The sequence below is a fragment of the Puntigrus tetrazona genome, chromosome 7, assembly GCF_018831695.1.
Source record: "Puntigrus tetrazona isolate hp1 chromosome 7, ASM1883169v1, whole genome shotgun sequence".
Lineage (NCBI taxonomy): Eukaryota > Metazoa > Chordata > Actinopteri > Cypriniformes > Cyprinidae > Puntigrus > Puntigrus tetrazona.
In genome coordinates this window covers 22,679,597-22,701,575 of record NC_056705.1, presented here as the reverse complement: position 1 = coordinate 22,701,575, position 21,979 = coordinate 22,679,597, and the positions used below count along the sequence as shown (strand labels likewise).

General features: G+C 36.2%; 1 protein-coding gene across 3 annotated transcripts in view; it reads right to left on the bottom strand.

Annotated features, from left to right (window-relative positions):
• The window catches only part of sorcs2 (sortilin-related VPS10 domain containing receptor 2), a 132,670-nt gene that overhangs the window by 45,257 nt on the left and 65,434 nt on the right, over nt 1-21,979 (bottom strand). For all 3 annotated transcript variants that reach the window (XM_043245594.1, XM_043245595.1, XM_043245596.1), the window contains exon 3: nt 12,653-12,752. In XM_043245594.1, coding sequence (XP_043101529.1) covers nt 12,653-12,752 — 100 coding nt within the window. The remainder of the gene's footprint in view (nt 1-12,652; nt 12,753-21,979) is intronic.

Sequence of the window (21,979 nt, the reverse complement as noted above, 5' to 3'; positions counted from 1 at the left end):
AATTGCCACATATTCACCAAAACATAACATAGTCATGAACTGCAACATTGTGTCCGTTTGTTGAAATGTCAAGCAAACTATAATAAATAGAACAAATAACAAAAATGGCCAAATGAAGGGACATAAATAAAAATTCAAACCACGCAATTAGCTTTACTTCAAAATGTTATCTGCCTTTACCTTAATATGCAGTTTAATTTCCATTCATTTCTGTCACATTTATCACTAATGTCTGTCTTTTGACCTAAAGGGAGACAAAACGTCAGATTTAAATGTCCTGTCTACAATGCAGCCATTATGTGAAAATTCACTCTACTTGATCTCCAAGCAGCCTTTGAATCTAATAACAGTCAAACAGAGGCTAATGTGAAAAAGAGACTTTGTATTCATCAAGAGAGCTAACAGAGGTCCTACAGGTTTGTCTCCAGTGCTGCAGGAATCTGTATATGTGTGTGACAGGGTCGCATGATAAACATGCAATTTTGAGCCTTTATCGCATTTTACCAACGAGTGGGTCATTCCGTATCTGAAAATACACACTCAAACAGTCAAGCTGAAGTTCAGCTTGTGACATTTAGCAGAGAATAATGAGAGCGCTTGACAGAAACTAAACCTGCTTTGCTGATTTTCCCATTCCTCCACCCCTCGGCTTCTCTTTCGTTCCTCCTACAGCTCTACATTAAAAATATCTTTTCATTCACCTCCATAAGGTTTTTACTTCGTTGTCATTTGTTAAATGCTCCAGTTACTCACTTAATTGTCATAATTAATAAAAGCCACATCACTACAGCGTCTTTTGCTTCATCTTGTTGTCTGTGGGCTAAAAATTCTTAAACATCAAAAAAGATTGCAGTTCTTTTTTTTTCCCATTTGTATTGTCTTATGTTTTTATATCTATGTAAAGCAAACAAGCAATGGAAACCTTTCCCAAGAACAATCAGTGCAAACATATTCACTGTTGCTGGATAAATTCCAACATATTGAGGCTGTCACATTTGAATAGAAAAAAAAAACAGGTAAACTTTCTATCTTAGATTCTAAGATAAAGCATTCCCAGTGTTCTCAAGGCTGGCTTGATTTCCTACAGAAACACTGTTCTATTCAATATTTTTATCCATGAAAAAAAGAATATGAAATCGGTGAAACCAAGACAAAGCCAGACAAAGAAACATAGGGACAGGCTCTACGAGAGAGCCTGGAGGCCAGTGGAGTAAACACAGGGTATAAAGAAAAAGAGGGAGAGATAGAGAATGATGGTGAATGAAAGAGAGGGAAGACGAGTGACGGGAGCAGACTGAGCCCTGGCCTCCCAGACACGCACAATGATTCCAGTTCAGGAACAAATTGGCCAATTTTTCATGGCATGCCCCTTGGCAGCCTCATCTATTTCAGCTTTTTATATTTATTTTCAGATTTCAGACTGTAGCAAGCATTCATCTAGACTGAAAAGACAACTATGCAACTTTGGTTTGGATCCGGCACATGTTCACACACAACCCCCTCTCAGTCAAATTGCTGGACGAAAATGTTAAAGTTGTTTGTGGGAATCTGGACCATTCATGGGTCAATGGATTTTCAGGAATTTTTTAAATAATTAAAAAAAAATCAACTGTCCATGAGCAGGAATACAGCACTAAAAGTACGCTATGATCTGTAATTACATGATCTGTGTTTTCGCAAAAACTCTGGATCCATCCAGCGGACTTGCATAAATGGGACATCTCAGTGCAGATAACACAAGTTATGAGACAGTACACAATGTTCATATAAATATAGTACTGATGTTGTAATAATAAAAAAAGAGTTTGTGGAAAATAAGTAATTTTAAACTTTAAAATCCAAAGTACACTTCCAAGGATAAAGCTGTAGTCATTCACAACAAACAACCATCTAATGGAAGACCCCAAATATTCATATATTCAAAATTATATTGCAACAGTTTGTAATCTGTAATCCAAGGCTGGATGTAGGGAGCTTTCGTAAGATAGATCTGAGCCATAAATGTTTAGTCGTTTTGTCACGATGTAGTCATATACGGTAAGCTGAGCAGTAGTCAAGGCCAAAACATTTGTCATGCACACACGCTAGCTATGAGATATGAGAATGTGAAGGATGTTTTACTTCACGGTGCCCTACACTATCAGAAGACACTAATGTGTAAATGTGTTTATGTCCATTTGTAGCCTATGTGGGCTTGATTTTAACAGCAGGCTCAACTGAGTAAGTGTGACTGCACTCTTCAAAAGAAAGAAACGAGGCATGTATTTGCATTAAACAAACAGTTGAACAGAAGTTCATCAAATATTCAACATAACACACACACACACATATAACCACATACAACACAAACAACTGGGTTTGGAGGTCACAGAGTCTTTGTAATCATCTTCATTATTCTGAAAGCAGAAAGTAATGTCTTACTCCGGGGAAACACTGTTTTCCGCTCTTCTTTGATTCAGTGATTTCTTATTGACTGAAGGAATAAAGGATATGAGGAATATGAACCAGCTGTCATTGAGACACACATACAGATCACATTAATGAGCATCATCCTGATTGTCAGGCGGTTCTAAAGCTGCAGACAGACTGCCTGTTTCCTCATGACCGGCGAGGACCAACCTTTCACACACACACACACACACACACACACAGACCATCATTAGCATACTTCAGCGCTTCCGTCTCAAGCCAATTTCCCAAGATCAGCTTTCTAGTCTGCTGCTTAATGGTCAAGAATGAGACCGAGTTGGTTTAAGCTGATTTTAACTGTGTAACCAAAGAGAACAAGTTTAAAGGGAGACATTAAAATTCCTCAGATGTTCACAAAAGAGGAGCATGCTGGGTAAGGAGACACAGTAATGGGAAAGAGCAACAGGAAGCTACACAAATGACACATGCTTCCACTGCATTTCTGTCGCTGTGTGTGTGTGTGTGAGAGCGAGAGAGAGAGAGACACAGAGGACGAGTCTCCAACTGAGTCTGTTTGTTCTGTACCTCTGTTGAGACGTGTGTGTGTAAGTCTAATTAGGGGCAGTAGTGGTCTGGCACTGAGATGCTTAAACACACACACACAAATACTTTTAAATAAACTCTTTCAAGCCTAGCAACAAAAATGTGAGTATTCTTAATTTCTTCTTTAAAGACAACCATAAATGACAATCCATCAAAAAGAAACAACAACAGAAACTGAGTATGCTAGCTTTCTAAAAACTACTTCTAGTTCAGTAGTTCTACATTTTAGTCTGCAAATAAATAGTTATTTTTTTAAAGAAGTTTCTTATATTACGATTTAAAATAACTTTCTGAAGAGATATAAGAAAAATCTTCTTATTGTCTGCTTTTTTGTGAATCGTGACTTATTTAATTTTTATAAACTTTTTTGTAAAAGGATAAATGTCTCTACTGTCACTTTTGATTAAGTTCTTAATTTCTTGCTAAATAAAAGTATTTTGTTCTAATTATGTTATGTAAAATCTTAGAATGTGTTTAAGTAATGATTTCTTACAATTATAAATGGAGTCATAAACACATTTCATTTATTTATTGATCAATTTCACTGTTGGATGAATTATTATACCTTTAAAAAACTAAATCTGTTGAAGACTGATAAACATACAACTGTTCTATTTATGTCATATTTGTGTCATGGGCCACCATGCTTAATTTCAAAAGATTTTGTTGTTGTTGTTGTTTGCCTGATATGTCACTCATTTGAATTTAACTATGTAGAATTCAAATTCAAAATCCTCTGAAAAATGTATTGTAGCAGACAGAGGATCTGAAAGGGTTAACAAAATGCTTCAGCATTGTATGCGTGTGTGTTACATACTGTATGGATTAGAACCAAAATAACATACAGTAAAACTGTCTCCCTGTTGTGAGGAGGAAAAGACGAGATGAAAAAAGCCAGAAGCAAAAGAGAAAGGGGTGGAATAATCAGTGTTAGTAAACCTGCGGAGCAGCACATGAAAGAGCATTGCCTGTCACCTTCAGTCACAGCTGGGACATTCAACCCAGCAGCTATATAACTACAACATACGACATCTAGAAGAATGGACAACACTGCCTTTTAAAAACATGTATAGTTATGCTTAAAATGGATTACAGACCCCTAGTTTCTCCACCATGTAATTTAAGCCACAGACGTCCACCAGCAAGCACACCTGCATTATGTTTGAACGATCCTTTCTCAAGGATAGAGAGAAAGCATTGAATCCCTCTGATGGAATAAGTTGCCGTTGGCAGTCTCACTCTCTTTCATCCTCTCATACAAGCTTTCTGATGAGCGTATGAGTGTGTGAGATATTCACAGCAGATAAACCCTCTCTGTCTCTATCTGACATTATCAGTAAAAATAATAACAGATTGCCAGAAAATATCATTTGCCAAAGATGAGTGTCGGCACGCGCACATGCAGACTCCTGCCATCAAACTGTCATTTTTCAAACATCAACTTGGCAATAAGCAATAACAAGGGAAACAACAACAAAAGACCGATGCCATATATCAGCGTGTGAAAGCCAGAGAACAACACAGCAGCATAACCACAGACTGTCAATCAACTGAGAGTGACCTTAATGCACTTTAGCACATCTATAACAAGAAATGAGAGCCAACATCACAAAGACGATGCTCAGGAACTCGCTTTGGGAAATCCTCACTGTCATGATATGCAAAAGAGGAAAAGTGCCTCGCTGTTGACTCAGCAGAATTTGCAGGTATTTGTGTTTCCCACTTTAAAACTTTAAAGCAATTCTATAGCTCATTAGCGGTGAGAAATCAGGAGAGGTCCTTTGCTAATGCTTGTGGATTGCAAATCAAATCCACTTACATTAATACAGACAGAGGCTCCACAAGTATTTAAAATATTATTAAAATATTTGCAAAGAATGTTGTCAAACCTTTTCCCTATTTTTTTTTTTTCACATACACAAAAAGAAAAGCTTTTTATTGGTCTCTGTGGTATGAGGACCCATAATATTCCTCAAACCTCTCCATTCCACTAAAGTGGTTTTAAAATGGTTCTTTAGATTATAAAATTGTTCTTCATACGAAGAAAAAGAGGTTCTTTTAAGAACTGTTCACTGAAAGATACCATAAATGGTTCTTCTGCATTCTAAAATCTAAAATTGTATGGTCATGGTAAAAGTGCCAATGTGTCACAGGTGTGGTTAGCAGGAGAGCACGCAATGAGCATAAGGTGAAGTAAACGCTTTAATCTTCTCCAAACGGAATAAACAAAGTCTTTACAGGCAGGCGGACAGGACAAAAGCCACATGTACATTAAAGGCGAGAACCGACGAATACACAGGACCAACTAGAACTTAAATACAAACGGGAAATCACTAAATTAATTAGACACAGGTGAAAACGCTAAGACAATTAACTAAAGTGGGTCACAGAACACATGGCACACGACAAAAACAATAACACAAAAAGGAGTCAACGTGTGACACAATGTCACAAAATTATTTGATTAATTACCTAAATAGTGTCTTAAAATATTTGTTGTGCATCCTTTAACTTTATAGTTTAAATATAAAGCTTACAAATTTAAAGTGCCCCTATTATGGATTAAAAAAACACAGCTCAAAGCGAATGAAAACATTCTGCAAAGTTTTAAATCTGAAAGTGCACCGTTTCCCCATTAATGCGGTATTAATGCTGCACTCACAAACTGTGCTTTATCAGGCATTACAGGCATTATGAAATGAAAATGAGACCAAAATAACCAATCAAGCAAAGGTAAAAAATTTGAATGAATCGTTGAGCAAATCATTTGGGAGGCATTGAGCAAGTAGGCATTTTGTAAAAGCATTTTATAAGACAATGAAAGTTTTTCTACCTATGCATGCATGTCACCCTGTTGTTGGGGCCTCCCAAAACCAAAAATATGAAGGCACTTTAAAATATGAATATCTTGGAACCCACTGAATGTCACACCATAGGACACAGTCCAATTTTTATTTGTCATCTACCCATATGCAGTTCAGATCTTTCTACATATGTGCGTGTGTGTGTGTGCAACTCCTTGTGAGATGATTAAAAGATTTCTTAACGTCCATCTCTCTTCACAAGAGCAGACGATTCAGTCCAAAACTGCAGCCAAAATTCCATATCAGCTGAGAGCAGACGCAATCAATCCATCTGTAAGTCCTCAAAGACACTCCACGTCATCGCCAATTTATCTCCAACCTCCATCACCTCTTTTCAGCTACAATCAATTTATCCTCAAACAGTTTGGCTGCCATCCAGGTGTGATTAAACTATTTCATAGTGCAGTCACTGCCAATCTAACTCAGATTCCCAGAAAAAAGAATCAATCAAATATCACAAAACTGTCCCTGGGTCCCAATTTGCATACGATCCATCCTAAGGAGTATGTAAGATTAGAATGATCAAATCACAGAAAAAGTTCCTCGACGGTCTGCTATTCCTAGTGTATGTTTAAAGCGCTCGTCTTCATCTATTTAATCTGTAGGGGAGTTTAACAAATTAGAAACGAGCCAAAGAGTTTGATCTATTACTGTCATACACACAAGCACCAGACTATGTAAAAAATATGAGATATAAGATTTACACAATAAATGAATAAATACAGTGACGTAAGAACATAAAGTGCTAACGGATATTATATCAAACTTTGCGAAGCAAAAACACACTGAATCAAAATGTGTTACTCATTGCTTGTCTGGTTGCTCTTGTGTATTGATCTAACAGTGTGATGTTAGGCTACCATGAAAAATAAAAAAAACAAAAAAAACCTCCAATACAGAGTATTCCATCATTCATTTTTATTATCATCACACTCAAAATAATGCTTTTTAAAAACCCATTTCGTTTTACCTGTTCACCTGTTTTTTTAGTAAGTCTGCGGTGGATTGAAAAGTCTGACCCCTGTTCTGTAAATCTGTTGGAATGAATAAACAATCTCAGCTGCATATCGGACAGTCTGAGGCTGAAAACACTTTCACAATTTTTTTAGGTGAACTTTTCCTTTACACAATACTTGAAGATATGCATACAGACGCATAAAGAGTATGTTTGGTTTATATTAACTAATGTACACATTATTACATGCATCATTAAGCAAAAACATCAGCAGACTCTTGGCATGAAAGACCCAGAGTTGGCAGATCTTCATACATGAGCTGCTGCTTATTTCCTCATCAGTATGGTAGGGTAGTGTAAATGAAATGAGGTATAACAAATCGGGGGAGTGAAAATAACAGGATGCACACAGCTGTCCACCGGAGCAGTCATTTAAAACTTCAATCATTTTCTAAAAATGTTCAACAGAGGCCCGAGAAACATATATAAATGATAAACAACAATTTTAAAATGATATCAGCAAACAAGCACAAAATGTTACTCTATATTTAAAATACAGATTTCTGTAGAATATACTCATAAGAGTGTTCCATAATGTAGATTTTATTTCTGTGCTACAGGCTTTTTAAGAGCTACAAATTAAATCCACAAAACAAAACTCAAAAGTCTATGAATAGCCTTTAATTTGTTGAGGGTATAATTAGCAAACATTTATCTAATATCCACTGATAATTACAGAAAATCAAGCCTAAATAATGACAGACACAAAAACTGAGTTAGCAGGGGGCATGCTAATTGCATTCAAAAGAAGTCTTTTTTTAGTTCAGATCTTCTCTCTTATGCCGGATGTATATGCTTACTCTGTCTGACCAGTGGCAGAGGGGAAGGAATTCGGAAAAACAGTAATTATTTTTGTGGTCATGCTTAGGGAGGCCACTGCCTCAGAATTTGCCCACATTCAGTTAAGCTTTTATTGCTATAGATTTCTGTTGAAAAACAAATTGACAGTTTTATGTCAAAGGCATAGACTAAGCACGAGAGACAAAAAATGATTGAAGAAAAATTCCCTTAATAAATCAAAGCTGCAAAGAGACAGGCTTTAAAAGAAGAGAGTCTTGGTTGCCAGACACTTTAGTAAAATGAAGGTACTGAATTTGGTCTTTTATTGATTGCTTATGGAAAATTAGGTCAGACCAATTCATTTAATCTGTCACAAATTCCATGTAATGCCAATGATGACAAGAGATCAAACTGTGTGAAAAAAATCTGCAACATTTATCAGTGTTATTGATCTCTCTGCAAGGTCAGGAGTATAAAGAAGGGCACTGTCCCATCAAAAACTTTATTACAGGCTCTGATGATATTCTCATGCAACTACTGCATGATTACTCAAGTGATGCAAGAAAATCAATAGCACTCAAAATTTCAAGCAGCATGTGTTTTAGTAAGTCTAAGAGTGTGTTGGTTTATGGGTGTAAGGGTTGCTTCAGTGCTGAGAGGGTATGTGTGCAGGCACACAGTACTAACCAGTTTAAAGCTCATTACAACTTAAAGAGCCCATGACCAAAGAAGCAATTTGTAATATACTTATACTTGGCTAAACGATGGACTCCTTCATTGACTCCATAATCTTTTAAAGCTGAGCCAAAATAATCTTCATTTTCAACATTAGGGACAAGATTAATGAAAACCTTATCCACATCTAGGCTTATTTGGTAGAATATTTAGTTTTTAATTTGACTGCAAATTCGAGTTGATGTTGTCAATGTTTATAATTTGACGTGACTTTATTGAATTAATAACACCAACAGTAACTAACAATGCATAACAATAAAGTGTCTGAGAAAACTGGAATTATTTCCCATTTTAGAAAACAGATCTATCTGCACTATGAGTATTACATCACAGTGGGTTAATACGCCAATTCACAGTAAAGTCCGACAGTCTATGAGCTTCGTGTCCGGATAAACTCGGAAGGAACAATGAAAAATCCTTCAGCAAGAATGAGAAAATGTGAGAAAATCCTGCTAAATTCTTAAAGATAAAGCAGCTATGAGGAACAAGTGAACATCTCTTGGCTTTTATCTCTCTTCCTTCTTTCCCGGGTCTATGAGAACTTTCACCCAGAGGAACATCATTCCATTAGGCAGTCACGCTCGTGGACGCAGCCTTTCTGCTTTCCGGAGCTGGAGGAGGTGAACAGCGGTTTGCTTCACTCGCTTTCCAATGCATGTATTAAACTCCCAAATGTCAGAGATAGCCACTGTCTTTTATATCTGTTTTAGCTCAGTTTCAAGACACTGAGCAAGGAGATTTTAATCTCAGGGCTCATGCTCCGACTATAGCTACTGAAGTTATGGGAGTTTTTCCAACAGAACGAGTCCCTCAGAATGAAAGAGGATTTCTCTATGCTGCCAGCGCCATTAATGCAGTTCATAAAAGACACACCATAGAGGGTGTGATTTATGTTTGGAAAGACAATGTAACATCTATCTGAACAGGATATAATACAATACTGTTTATGGCACCAAATTTGGGTAACACTTCAGAAAAGGGTACACTCGTTTAATACTTACTATAAATTCCAAATTTGCTGCTTATTAATAATTAGTAAGGTAGTTCTTGAGTTTAGGTTTAGGGATGTACAATAAGGTCATGTAGAATAAGGCATTAATACGTGCTTACTTGCTAATAATAAATGGCTAATATTTTAGTAATGTGCATGCTAATAAGCAACTAGTTAAGAGACTCTTAAATTAAGTGTTACCAAAATTTGTGACTCCAAAATCATGGAAGTATTCAGTTTGGATAACAGTCAGCAAAAAGGCTATGAAGACATGTTAAATAATATTTAATATTTATGCAAGTATGTAAATGCTTGAAACTGTGTACAATCTGAAACAAACCATAAAAGAGTAACAACATTGTTTTTCTGATAAAGTAGAAACGTCCTGCTTTCTCATTTTGAAGGCCATTTCCTATTAATGAACTTTCGCCGTATCTCTAGTGTGGACGAATCTCACATTATTTCCTGAATAATTGCTTGCTGGAGTTCCAACACGAGATAAGGCAGGACAAAGGAAGTGAAATTTATGCCGTTTGAAATTAAACTGTTTGCTTAAACTCTTTGTCTGAACAGCGCAAGCTATTAATGAAATGAAGGCAGGCGGCACTGAACTCTACTGAATCCATTACTGCAGCATCAGCTGCCGTTAATTCCACTGCTGAATATTTCTAATTAGAGACTGAGAAAAGATACTGCTCATCTTCGTTAAGGGACTTAGAAATGTGATTTAATGGAGGTCAGATATATTAGAGACAAGGATAGCTTTATTTGCAGTTGCTGTCGTTCTTGCTTTTCTGTCTTTTCCTGTTTCCCTCTGACGCTTCTTTCTTTCTTTCTTTCTGTGTCTCTTGCTCTCATTCACGCTCAGTTGAGCTTAGCGCTGTTGAAATGAGAGGGCCAGACGCTTTGGTTTTGGATCAGTGGCGTTTGATCTCGCTCCTCTATGCTGGGACGCTGTCTTACGGCACACTGATTGACACTGTGTAGTTGTACGGTGACCTGTGGGGTGTAGGAGCGCAGTCGCCATCACCCTCGCTCTCTCTGTCTCACAAAGCTTGACATACATGTTTTGATTTATAAATACGCACTCAGATAGGGCAGAGCCATACAGCTGAAGTTTAAACGCTGTGGCTCTATGATGCTATCAGACACTGTATATACCAAACTTACATCCTTGGTTGAAATATATATATATATTTATTGTGTTGAAGGTTTGGTTCCTTGCCACTGTTGGCATGTTGACATGTATGTTATGTCAACTTGAAATGAAATGCCTTTAGCTGAAAATCTTGTTATTAAATGCCTTTAACTGAAAATCTTGTTATTAAATGCCTTTAACTGAAAATCTTGTTATTATACATTACTCACACTCTACTATTTGATACTGGATAGCGCTTTTACACAACATGTATTGTTAAAAGTGCTATATAACTAAAGGTGACTTCATTTTCAAGTAACTTTTTTAAATCTTTACTATTTCTAAAAATAACATTTCTAAAAATACATTTTATTAAAAAAAAATAAATATGATTTTTTTAATTTCGTTTAGTTTTTTTACACTTTTTAGAGACTTATCCGATCTTGCGAACAGCCTTGTAAAACAAGCACATCACTTAATCTTAAACTTAAACTTAAACTTGACAAAGATAGAATGAAGACCATTAAAAATTCTCAGGATAGATGGCTCAAATGTATGCAAAATGTATGCTTTTCCTAGCAAATGTTTTAGAGTTAAGTGTAAAAAAAAATTTTTTTAGATGAATTTCACCACAAGGTCTAAATTTACACTCATTTTCTACATTAATTTATACCATTATCCTTTTCTAACAATTTACACTGTGTAAACAGTATATGTGTGTATGAGTATGAGTGTGTGTGTGTGTGTGTGTGTGTGTGTGTGTGTGTGTGTGTGTGTGTGTACATATTCACTAGGAAAAGATTGTGGATGTAGTAAAAATCACAGTTTTTATGAGCCTTATTGGTCAAATTACAAATCAATGCGGCTGCTTTTACACTGCCATCAATATTTTTCTAAAAAAATGCTACTTTTAACATATCTCCCAACCAAGCAGCAATTTTTTTGCAATTTGCATATAGATACCCTGGCAAATTAGCACACAGCACACTGAAAGACGTTTGATCATGATGTATAGCAGCACGAGTATCATTCCTGTGAGTCAGAGTTGAAAAGTGTTGCCAGCTCTGCAAATAGATGCTTTTCTCTGCAAGTGCCCCTGACGGCAGCGCCATCAATGAGGACACTCAAGGGTTGTTCCCTAGAAGCCTGCAAGTGTCTGTTTTCATGAAAGCCGCCTTTTCCCAGACACAGCAGAAAGTGCACGTATTGTCCTGCTCTCTTCAAAACACTCTTTGTGTCGACAGTCAAGGTACGGTCGTCCGAGATTTGAAGATAAAGGAGTCTGATGTGGGAAAGGGGTTTGACTGTTACGCCATTAGGAGTGACTGTGGAGTTACTTTTCCCCTTTGTCTCCCTGAAGCCAACACTTCCTGTGCAATTTGCTTTGCAGCCACAAAGAGCAAAACACAACTCTGTCCTCAAACATACTGCATATGATTTTGAATGACTGTTATTTTGATGTGAATTATTAATATTGTGCATTGTATCAAGAGCTTTAGACAGCAGACAAGCTTTGATGTGTCTCTCTGCGAAATCGTCTATTATAGACAGCTAGCACTTCTTCGGCTGTGACGTGTGTTCATGTTTAAGGGCTTGTGAGGAGATTACTAATGAGCAGGAGATCCCTGTAAACTTCATTAGGATGACTTTGACACGCTTGAACATGTCACAGTTGCTCTAGGGTGATCATTACCATCAATCTCCATAAGGGAGGAAAAAAAAATTGCATGACCTTAAACTCCTCACATTTAATTATACTCACACACACTCACGGGACATATTTATTAGCTGTATTTGAAAACATTCTAATATTGAGTGAGAAAAACCATATGGGTCTCATAAGTACAATTTCATATAGAATCCCTGATCTGTGCTTAAACATGCAGCGCTGCCAATAATTTATAATTGGGTGTTAATTTCAGTATCTATGAATGCTAATGAATTACCATACTTACATATTTATTAACATATGCGATGAAAAAATTATTTATGACAGTTATATGCATCCATCATGATAATAAAAATGGCAGTAAAAGGGAAAAAGTAGAGATTCTTTATAAACGTATTTATTTATTATCGATGATGAAGAACTGTAAGGATTTTGCAAAGACGCTCACCTTTTTCTTATTGGTAGGACAGATGTAGAAGTTTGTGACGATAATGGTTGTTCCAGGCATCAGGTTGAGCTTGGTGTAGGTTGACCCATAATCACTGGATCTGCATGGAGGAAGGGAACAAAAAAAGAGTGAGAAAGGTCATCTTCCTGATATTATCACTCTGAGCATGTTGACTATTTTTGGACTGAACTGGAGTCAGCAAACAATGGAGGTTTTCACAACTCAGCTGCACTGGGAAGGATGCTAGTGTAGTTCTGACAATTGGACACTTGCTTCAAGACATCAGTTTTTGAGCAGTTGTTCTGAAATGTTTGTGCTATTGTGTTTTTTGCAGAATGCAACAAACCAAGGCTATGCTACTGCAGTATTTATTTGCAATTGTTCTGCAAAACATGAAGGCAATTGCCACTTTGCAAAAACACGCTCTCCTTTACTGTTGCTGTGTCCATTGAAAACTCACGTGGTACAAAAAACATCACGCAGCAAAAAAGAAACTGGCAACATGAAAAATCAATGTTGCCCCTCAGTTCAAGTGAACCAATGAACCAATTTTCTTTTCATATTTATTTGAAGGCCAAAATAAACATGAATGAACATCAGAAGTTTTTTTGAAATGGTGAAAATAAGGCAATACACAATTTTTTTTCAGGTTTAAAGTTACCAAATTTAATCTACCTGGTGGTGGACTGTCCTAATGGATTTTGCTTGTTTTGGTATTAAAATGATTATGCCAGAAGAATAGCATGGAAAATCAATCATGTCTGATCTCTCTGTGTCATTTCAGTCTGTTTTTATTACACATGCATGTGCTATTTTATTGTGGAACTTTTGCAAGACATATAATATGCAATATTGCCTTCGGAAATGCAAATGCTGTTTTAAATGTACAGTATCTGGATTACTGTAGACATAACCATAACATAACATAAATGACTGCTATAACAGCATGTTAAAACCATGAGACTCAAATCAGTTTTAAAGATGACGATTTTTCACATATAGCAGTTAATGTGACGTGAACTAGCCAGAGACTGATGTCAGCTCAAGGAGAAGCTATTTGAACTGCTGTACGTATAAGACTTGACAAGGCAGCATCACAGGTGTGGAAGTATTTGCAAAAATCATCCAGGCGGACAGCTGTGGCCTAAACCAGTCTGACACTGTCAGAACCAATCATTTTACACAACACAGTTACATGAAATGTGCTTAAGAACAAGGTCAAGGTCATAGGGTTACGTTTAAAGAGACTATGTCAGTATCTTTTACCTCTCTGTTAACATACTGTGAACCCTCTGTTAGGTTGAGAGAAAGCATACTGCTGCTGGCAGCTGATATAGTGTGCAAAACGCCTGATCAAAGACTACTCCTCAACACAAACATACAGCGCTAAAGACTTCCCCCATAGAACTAATTAAAAGACAGAAGTGAACAGAACTCTTCTCTGGAGCTCCTGCTGAGCTCACATTTTTGTTTCTTACTTGACAGAACGGAGCAGAACAGAGGTGTTTCAGCTCGGGAGGTTTAAATGAAAGCGGGAGGAAAGGCTGGGCAGGGTGGGGGAAGCGGGCTAACGCTGATCATTATGCCAGGCGTCATGTTTCAAACATCACAGCGGGGTATCATAGGCAGGATGAGGAACTAGAAGGTCTGAGGAACAGCATCCTACAAACAGCCTTTTAAATTAAACATGATGATAGTGGACATGTTGGACTGAGCTTTTCAAGACAGAAATTTGAAATCAAGTATTACACACACATACACGCCAGTCTAAAGTTGCACAGGTAATATTTGTAGCCAAAATACAATTTATGGGTCAAAATTATGATTTTTTTTATTTTGTGCCAAAAATAGTATATTAACGCTGCAGTCCGTAGGTTTTGCCTTTTTGTCGCCATCTATGTTTGAAAGCCTGGAATTGCAGTACCTTGAGGAGTTCTGTTCCATGCGTGGGGTTGTGACGTGACAGCTCCAGCGTGGATGAATACTGTCATCAAAACAAGCAACAAGTCTGCCACGCTTGTTCTGAAAATGAATTGTGCTAGTAATGGATAACAATATAATCGATCGATCGATTAGATCATATTGCATCAAACCCTGCAAATTATCATTATTGTTATACTTTATTGTCAAATTATTTAAATTAACAACATCGGCATTGCGTGACTGTGAGTATAGTATGTAGCAGACACACAGAATCACAGCAGCAACACTCCTTTCCGAGAGGCAAGAGAGCACGACCATCTCACAGCATGCACGGTCGGATGTGCCTAAATGAAAAAAACATCTCCATACGATAAGAAATTGGTTGGTCTGTGTTAAATAACAGGCGTTCTATCTCTGCAATGTGTTATGGTGAGCGCTTGATACCACTCTTATCAGTTCTCTATTGGCGGTTGTGCACAATGTGCTTCAGCACACAGACGATCGAGCGGTTTGTTCTGGTAAAAGCACAAAACAAAACGCACACGAATGTGTCCTTACTCTTGATATATAATCACACTAATGAACATAGCTTTGGTTTTAATGAAAATCTAAAACAAGCTATACGGGGGCAGATTAGAACCGGAACCACAGAAATGATTGACAAAAGTTCTACCAGTAGACCACTAAAGCACACAAGTACTTGATGCAAATTTATGCATTTATGCACTTCTATGAAAACTCTCAGCATGAATTATATTGTTTTATTCATATTTCTTTATATATTAATATAGTAACTTCGTCGCCAGAGGCCCGCTTGCATTGCAGACCCCCCACTGCACTGCACTGAAATTGTTGTTTCAACTTGAAATTTTATTTTACTTGATGTTAATTTAAGTGACAACTGAAATATTTTAGTTGACTAAACAAAAAAAAATTGTAGGCAGTGGGGTAACAAGTTATTTCAAGTTGAAAGTTGTCTGTAGTTACGCCACTGGTGTGTACATTTCAATTTATGTAAAGTCTAATCTCTAATTGTCACATCACTCGAAATTTTACATTAAAAAATTATTTTAACCCAAAAAACTAGCTATGCTCCCTTCAAAGCGGTTTTCTTTAAAAAATAAATCTGTGTAATCCCAGGCTATCTGTATTCAGAAGCACATTTAGAACTGAAATATAATTTTATCTATTTATGATGTGTTTCATAAAATAAAAATTATTAATTAAAAGATTTTTTTTGGATTACAATCCACCATCAAAATGATTTTTACACATTTAATTATTCTAGCTGCCGGGACAACTTCTTTTTGTACCACTGAAATTAGAAAAGTTTAAAGTAAGGCAATAGCTTTGAACACTGGCTGGTTATGTACAAAAATATTGATTTTGGATCATTTTTATTTTTACCCATAAAAGTTATGGACTGCAGCTTTAAGTAAACATAATTTTCCAAGACGATATTTTCTACATTTTCTACCGTAATTATATCAAAACTTTTTTTTTTCATACTTTGATTGTTTGCACTCTCAGATTCCAGATATTCAAATAGCCAAATATTGTCCCATCGTACCAAACAATCAATGGAAATCTTATTTATTCAGCTTTCGTGATGTATAAATCGCAATTTTGGAAAACTGACCCTTATGACTGGTTTTGTGGTCCAGGACCACAAATGTCTTTTTTTGTAAATGCTTATTAACCCACATACAATCAGTATACAATAAAAAAATAATAAAATAAAATAAAAATACTGCATTGTTGTAATTTTACATAGTGTTACCGCTTGTGCCTCTTATCAAACTCGCGCTATCCTAAAATTATTATTGCAGTTTCCATCATCACTAAAATAAATGGGATAATCATAAGAAAGACAGTGTTTTGTTAATACTGTTCAAAATTTGCTTCATTATTACCAGAACATCCTCACCTTAGCCAAACTTAATTGACAAAAATAATGACAAAGAGCCTTGATTATTTTGAAATCGTTATTGAATTCCTAATACATGCCATTCATTAAGAATAGTGGAGTCTGTTAATTAGAATGCTCAATCAGACAATGACGGCGTTTAGCGTCTCAAAGTGGAGTAAAACTCGGCAGAGGTCATCAGCGGAGTTGGTGGAGCGAGCGCCAGAAACAGCCAACTCATTAAGTAAATCCTCTTGTGGAGAGTGAAATGTCAGAGGCCTCAGAGGAACATTATGTAACTAATAAAGCTAATTTGGAGGATTGTGTGGCACGCTGCGCTTCGGTTGCCAAACGTTTCGCTAATGATGCTAACTTAATCGGATGGCTCATTTAATGCCACTGATTAGCTGACAGGACTAATGCCGCTGGTGAAGGAGGGATGTGGATAATAGAGAAACATGAAGGGAAGAAAAGGTGGAGAAGGAGAAAAGGGACGATGCTTCAAAACTAGAAATCTAATTGATATCCAATCAATGAATTTCCACGATAAAGAATTTTATTTAAAGTTTTATTTAAAGAAGTCTCTTGTGCTCACCAAAACTATATTATATTGCGAAATATTACAATTTGTTCTAATATATTTTAAAATGCTATTTATTCCAGCGTTGCAAAGCTGAATTTTCAACAGTCATAACTCTCGTCTTCAGCGTTGCATAATCCTTCAGGAAAAATTTACAGAAAAAGAAACTAGGTGCATTTCAAGACAATTTAAATGTATTAGGCCTAACATATCTTTAACAGCATCATCTGCCAGTCTACTGATAACGTTATATCCATCATGATGTCAAAAGCTTGTAGAAAGTCAAATTAGTTTTGAAGCAATTCTAAATCTCAGAATAAATCAAATACTTGCCATGAGGGAAAGTGAACTGTTTCTAAGTTTGGAAATGAACAGAAAACATTGTGACTTTCTGTATTCATTTGGGATCATGAGTCATACTCCGTGCAGACATTCGCTGTCACATTGAATCACGGTTCAAGGTATGAGAACAGCCTGTGTTTTTGGAGGGAAGAACTGGAGAAAAACAGCAAGATCGAAAAACGTACAAAAACATCTACGAAACGAGTCGAAAAATCTGCACATTATTTTTCAAAGCCGTGTGCATGTCCTTGTCCTTGACTGTTCTTTTTGCTCATTGCAGGATCTCTACTGAAAATAACCCACAGTTCGACAGGCATATTTGATTTCTATGCTTGTGTAAAATCCTTTAGATCATCACTAGAGACACAGCGGGAGGTTAGCATTAGCGTCAAACAAAATTTATGTGAAGTGGTGTCGTAAATATTCTCTGACAGGTTTTCCGAAAACTAGACATTGGCCATGATCGACACCTTTAATAGACTCCCTGCATTTTAAACAGCATTGTGTCATGTCCTGGTGATCTGACAATGATGTGTTCTTTGTACTTTTGAATTGAAATTATTTTTGTTGTTGAACTTATTAATAAAAAAAAATGTTATTAAAAAACAGAATACAGCAGAATAGCATGCCTGCTGATGATAGTCAAGTACTGTATGAATTTCTTTGTTCAGCCGTTTTAGGTCACTATTTACTTCCATAGTATTTTTTTTTTCCTACTATAAAAGTCAATAGTGACCCAAAACTTCAAAATATATTCCTTTGTTTTTGGCAGAACAAAGAATTTCATACAGATTTGAAACTACTGAAGGATTTTAGCATTTTAGATCAACTGCACAAGCAATGGTTTCCGAAAGCGAATCTCCATCAGATGACAGGAACAGAAAAAGAAACCCACTAATGGAACGTCAGTGGTCATAAGCACAATAATTGTGCGCCTTCTGAAAATTAGTGTTGAGGTCCTCGTCAGTCCTGTCATAACACGTTCCTACTTAGCCAAAGGGATCTGTGATACAGCACATATCATTTACCATGAGTAAAAAGTCTGTTACGGTTTTATAAGTGTCTGCCGAATGACGTAAATAAATAGTTATGCTTAAACTCAAGGACTTACAGTATGAACAAAATTCTAAAAGCTTGAGGCAATATTTTACATTTCCACAAACAACTGTTAATGTCTATGACTTTAGAAAGGACAAACTGTAAATAAGAACATGTAAATGGTTAGTAAATCATGCATATCATTTCTGTGAACTTGAACATTTACCCAACTTCAACATGTTTTATATAAACTACAGTAGATTAGAACAGCAACTAATTAATTCATTCTTAAAGAACAAAACACTGAATAGGATCCCACGTCTTTGCTTACTCGTATTTGTGTGAGTTTTTAAACACTCTGTACAGCATTAAGATGCGCAAACAGGTTGAAGAAGGCCATGAGGAGGCAGGTTTCAGCGCTCAAGAGGATCTGTGAAGTGTTTACAGCAGTGCTACAACAGTACAAAGTGCTTCTGTGCCACCGTGCAGATATCCTCTAATCCAGGGGTTTTCAAACTGTGGGTCGCAGAGTGGAGCAAGGTGGGTTGCACAAAGTCACCCGGCTGCAACTATATTTGCATTTCAATGACATACACAGAGTTCAGTATAGGGCAGCACGATATACCAACATTTAATATGTACTGCGATAGGCCTGTTGCTTAGTGTGATTTTCTAATGAAACATGAGTTGCGTGTTTTGTAGCACGGGCGAGCACAGGTGCAATAACAGTGAGGGTCTCAAAGAAACGGTTCATTATTAAAAGGCTCGGTCTAGAGGTCTGCGTGGGACTGTTTTTTTTTAGTCCCGCTCCCGAGAGGTCATATCCCGCATCCACCCTCTCCCGCTATATGTTCGCTCTTTGTTCAGCTGCTGTCTGCTTAGAATACATTTCTTCCCGACCCAGTCGTTCCCTCTATGTTTCCAGAATCTCTCATTTACATATCTCTCTTTCTTTAAGTGACAGAAAAGCTAACAAATAAAAGTGTTGTCTGCACATTTTAATTAAAGTGTCACAGAAAAAAAGGTAGCAATATATTTTTAGGTGTCCATAATACAGAGTAATTATTTAGCAAGTACTTAGTAGTAGCCATTGTACTTACATTAAAAAAGTACTTACCATGTAACGAAGTTATGAAGCAGTTTGTAAGTATATGGATGTAAAAGGCTGCTACTGTTACACCTTTGTAACAGATCGTGTCTGTTACACAGCTTATGTAACCAAACGATTGTCTTAAATACATGTAATTCTAATTAATTACATTAAAATTACATAATATTACACAGAAAATTACACAAATTAAGTGTAACAAGACTGTACTTAAGCGTACTTCATGTGTATTTATACTGTACATCTTATCTAGCTGCACCTTAGTTTGATTTAACTTATTAGTACACCGCTTAAATACATGTAATACCTTTCTAATTAGATTATAATTACAAAATATTACACATACTGTAATTACAGGCTATTCCATAACTTGGTAACACGATAAGTACATTTTATTCAATTGAAGTACAATGGCTACTGCTAGGTACCTAATTAGGTAATTACTTTGTATTATGACACCTTAAAATAAAGTGTTACCAAAACTAAGATAGTTTTTATTTTTATACATCTTTGTCATGCTACAATTCGTTTAAAATTTACAACAGGAAAAAGTGCAGCAGAGAGAGACAAAAAATAGCTTATTACTTTATCTACTTTATTCGTCTTGTCTATTAAATTCATTTAACATAAGCTTCGAGCAGAAAACAGTTCTTAAATATTAGTAGTGAAATTTTACAATTGCACTATAAAATAAAACAGTTCTTACTTTCTCCCATATTCAACTTTTAATTAACAATAAGATGCCAGTAATGTCAAGTGTTTTCTTGATCTCGAATATTTCAGTGGGCCTCGAAATAGATTATACTTGTCTGGTTGGGTCATAGAATGGAAAAGTTTGGGAATCCCTGCTCTAATAAATGATGCTAATTTCCTTTTGTACTTTGTGCTTGTCGTTGTGGAAATTAGAGGTATTTTTGTCCTTCTGCATTTAAGAAACAAGACGCTCTGTTGATGGATGCTGGCAAATGTCTTGTAAATGCATTTAGGCCGAATTCAATAATTGTAATGAAATGCAAATATCAGTAAAATGTACTGTAGGTTGCTGTGTTATTTATTCCTAAGCGCTAAATCAAGTATTAATTATCTGACATTGACATTGTTTTATGGATACTCATAACAAAAAAAAATAATAAAAAAAAAAAATGCTGTTTGAACAGTCAAACAGAAAAACAATTGAAAGTACACAACAGCCTCAACAATTGGCTTCTACCTTTTGGCTGAAAACCCCACAGTAAAAGAATCAAAGACTGAAATGAATGCTAAAGAGAATGCCAAATTAGTTATAAATAAGCACAACAAATGCTGAAATTAGGAAAAAGTCATTTCCAAGTGTGTGAATGTCTCAGTGGGTTCTGCGTTGGCTCAAATATCAGAAAGTGGAAGCAAAACCAAACCGTTCAGTTTAGTAAAGGTCGTCTATCAAAATTCTCTGCACGAACAAGGAGACTTGAGAGAAGTCACAGAACAGCCAAAAAGATCACTTTGAAGATTCAGATGCAGAGAATGTTAAAGCATGTCTAGATTTTGCCAAAAACATAATAGTGACCTGAACACAATGAGAAAAGGGTTGTGATCAAATGAGACAGGTTTTTTTTTTTTTGAGAAAATCACAGTGATTTGTGCAAAGCAAGTCTAACACATCATAAACGTCAAAAGCTACTGTACGAGGATGTGTTGTGAACTGAGTTAAGAACCTGACAATAAAGAACAAATTTCAGCAAATTAATAAATGCACTTGTAATAAGAAATCCTATTACAATATTTCAGTATACTCTTTGATATAAACTCAGTGAAATGGCCACTGCATTCAGAGATGCCTGAAATGTATTTGGTAGTTATTAAGCGCTGCTGATTAATGTACACCCCCCATATTATACTGCCGGGGGGCAATTAATTCTCGCTAATGCCTTCTTACTTATTATTATGAAAGGCTATCATACGGTTTTTATTGCACAGAGAGCAGGAAAAGGTCATGAGACTTCATAAATCAAATCTGTGACTATTTCAAAGCACTTCATTCCCATAAAGAGAATTTTTATAATACGGCTTTCAATAATCTGTATGTTTGTATTATCCTATTAGATTATTGACATAAATTTGTTTAGCAGAAAAAATTGCCCTGCCTATATTTGTGGGAAAAACTGTAAAGGAGTAATTTTCCAGCACATATTGTCATTATTTAAAAACTGACTGAGAAGCAGAGAGTCAGTCCACATCTCTACACTGCACATCTGAGTCTTAATTACATAAAAAGAAAAGGAAATGAAGAAAGAGCCAACCAACAGTTTCTCTGGTAAGCAGGGGAAGGTTCACAAATCAGTTAAGAGATCATTTGATGTACTCCAGCAGAAAGAGAAAAGAGAAGTCTTGTTGAATCCATGTGTTCACAAAAGTTACAATGACTTACTTTGTTTGTCTTGATTAGCTCTG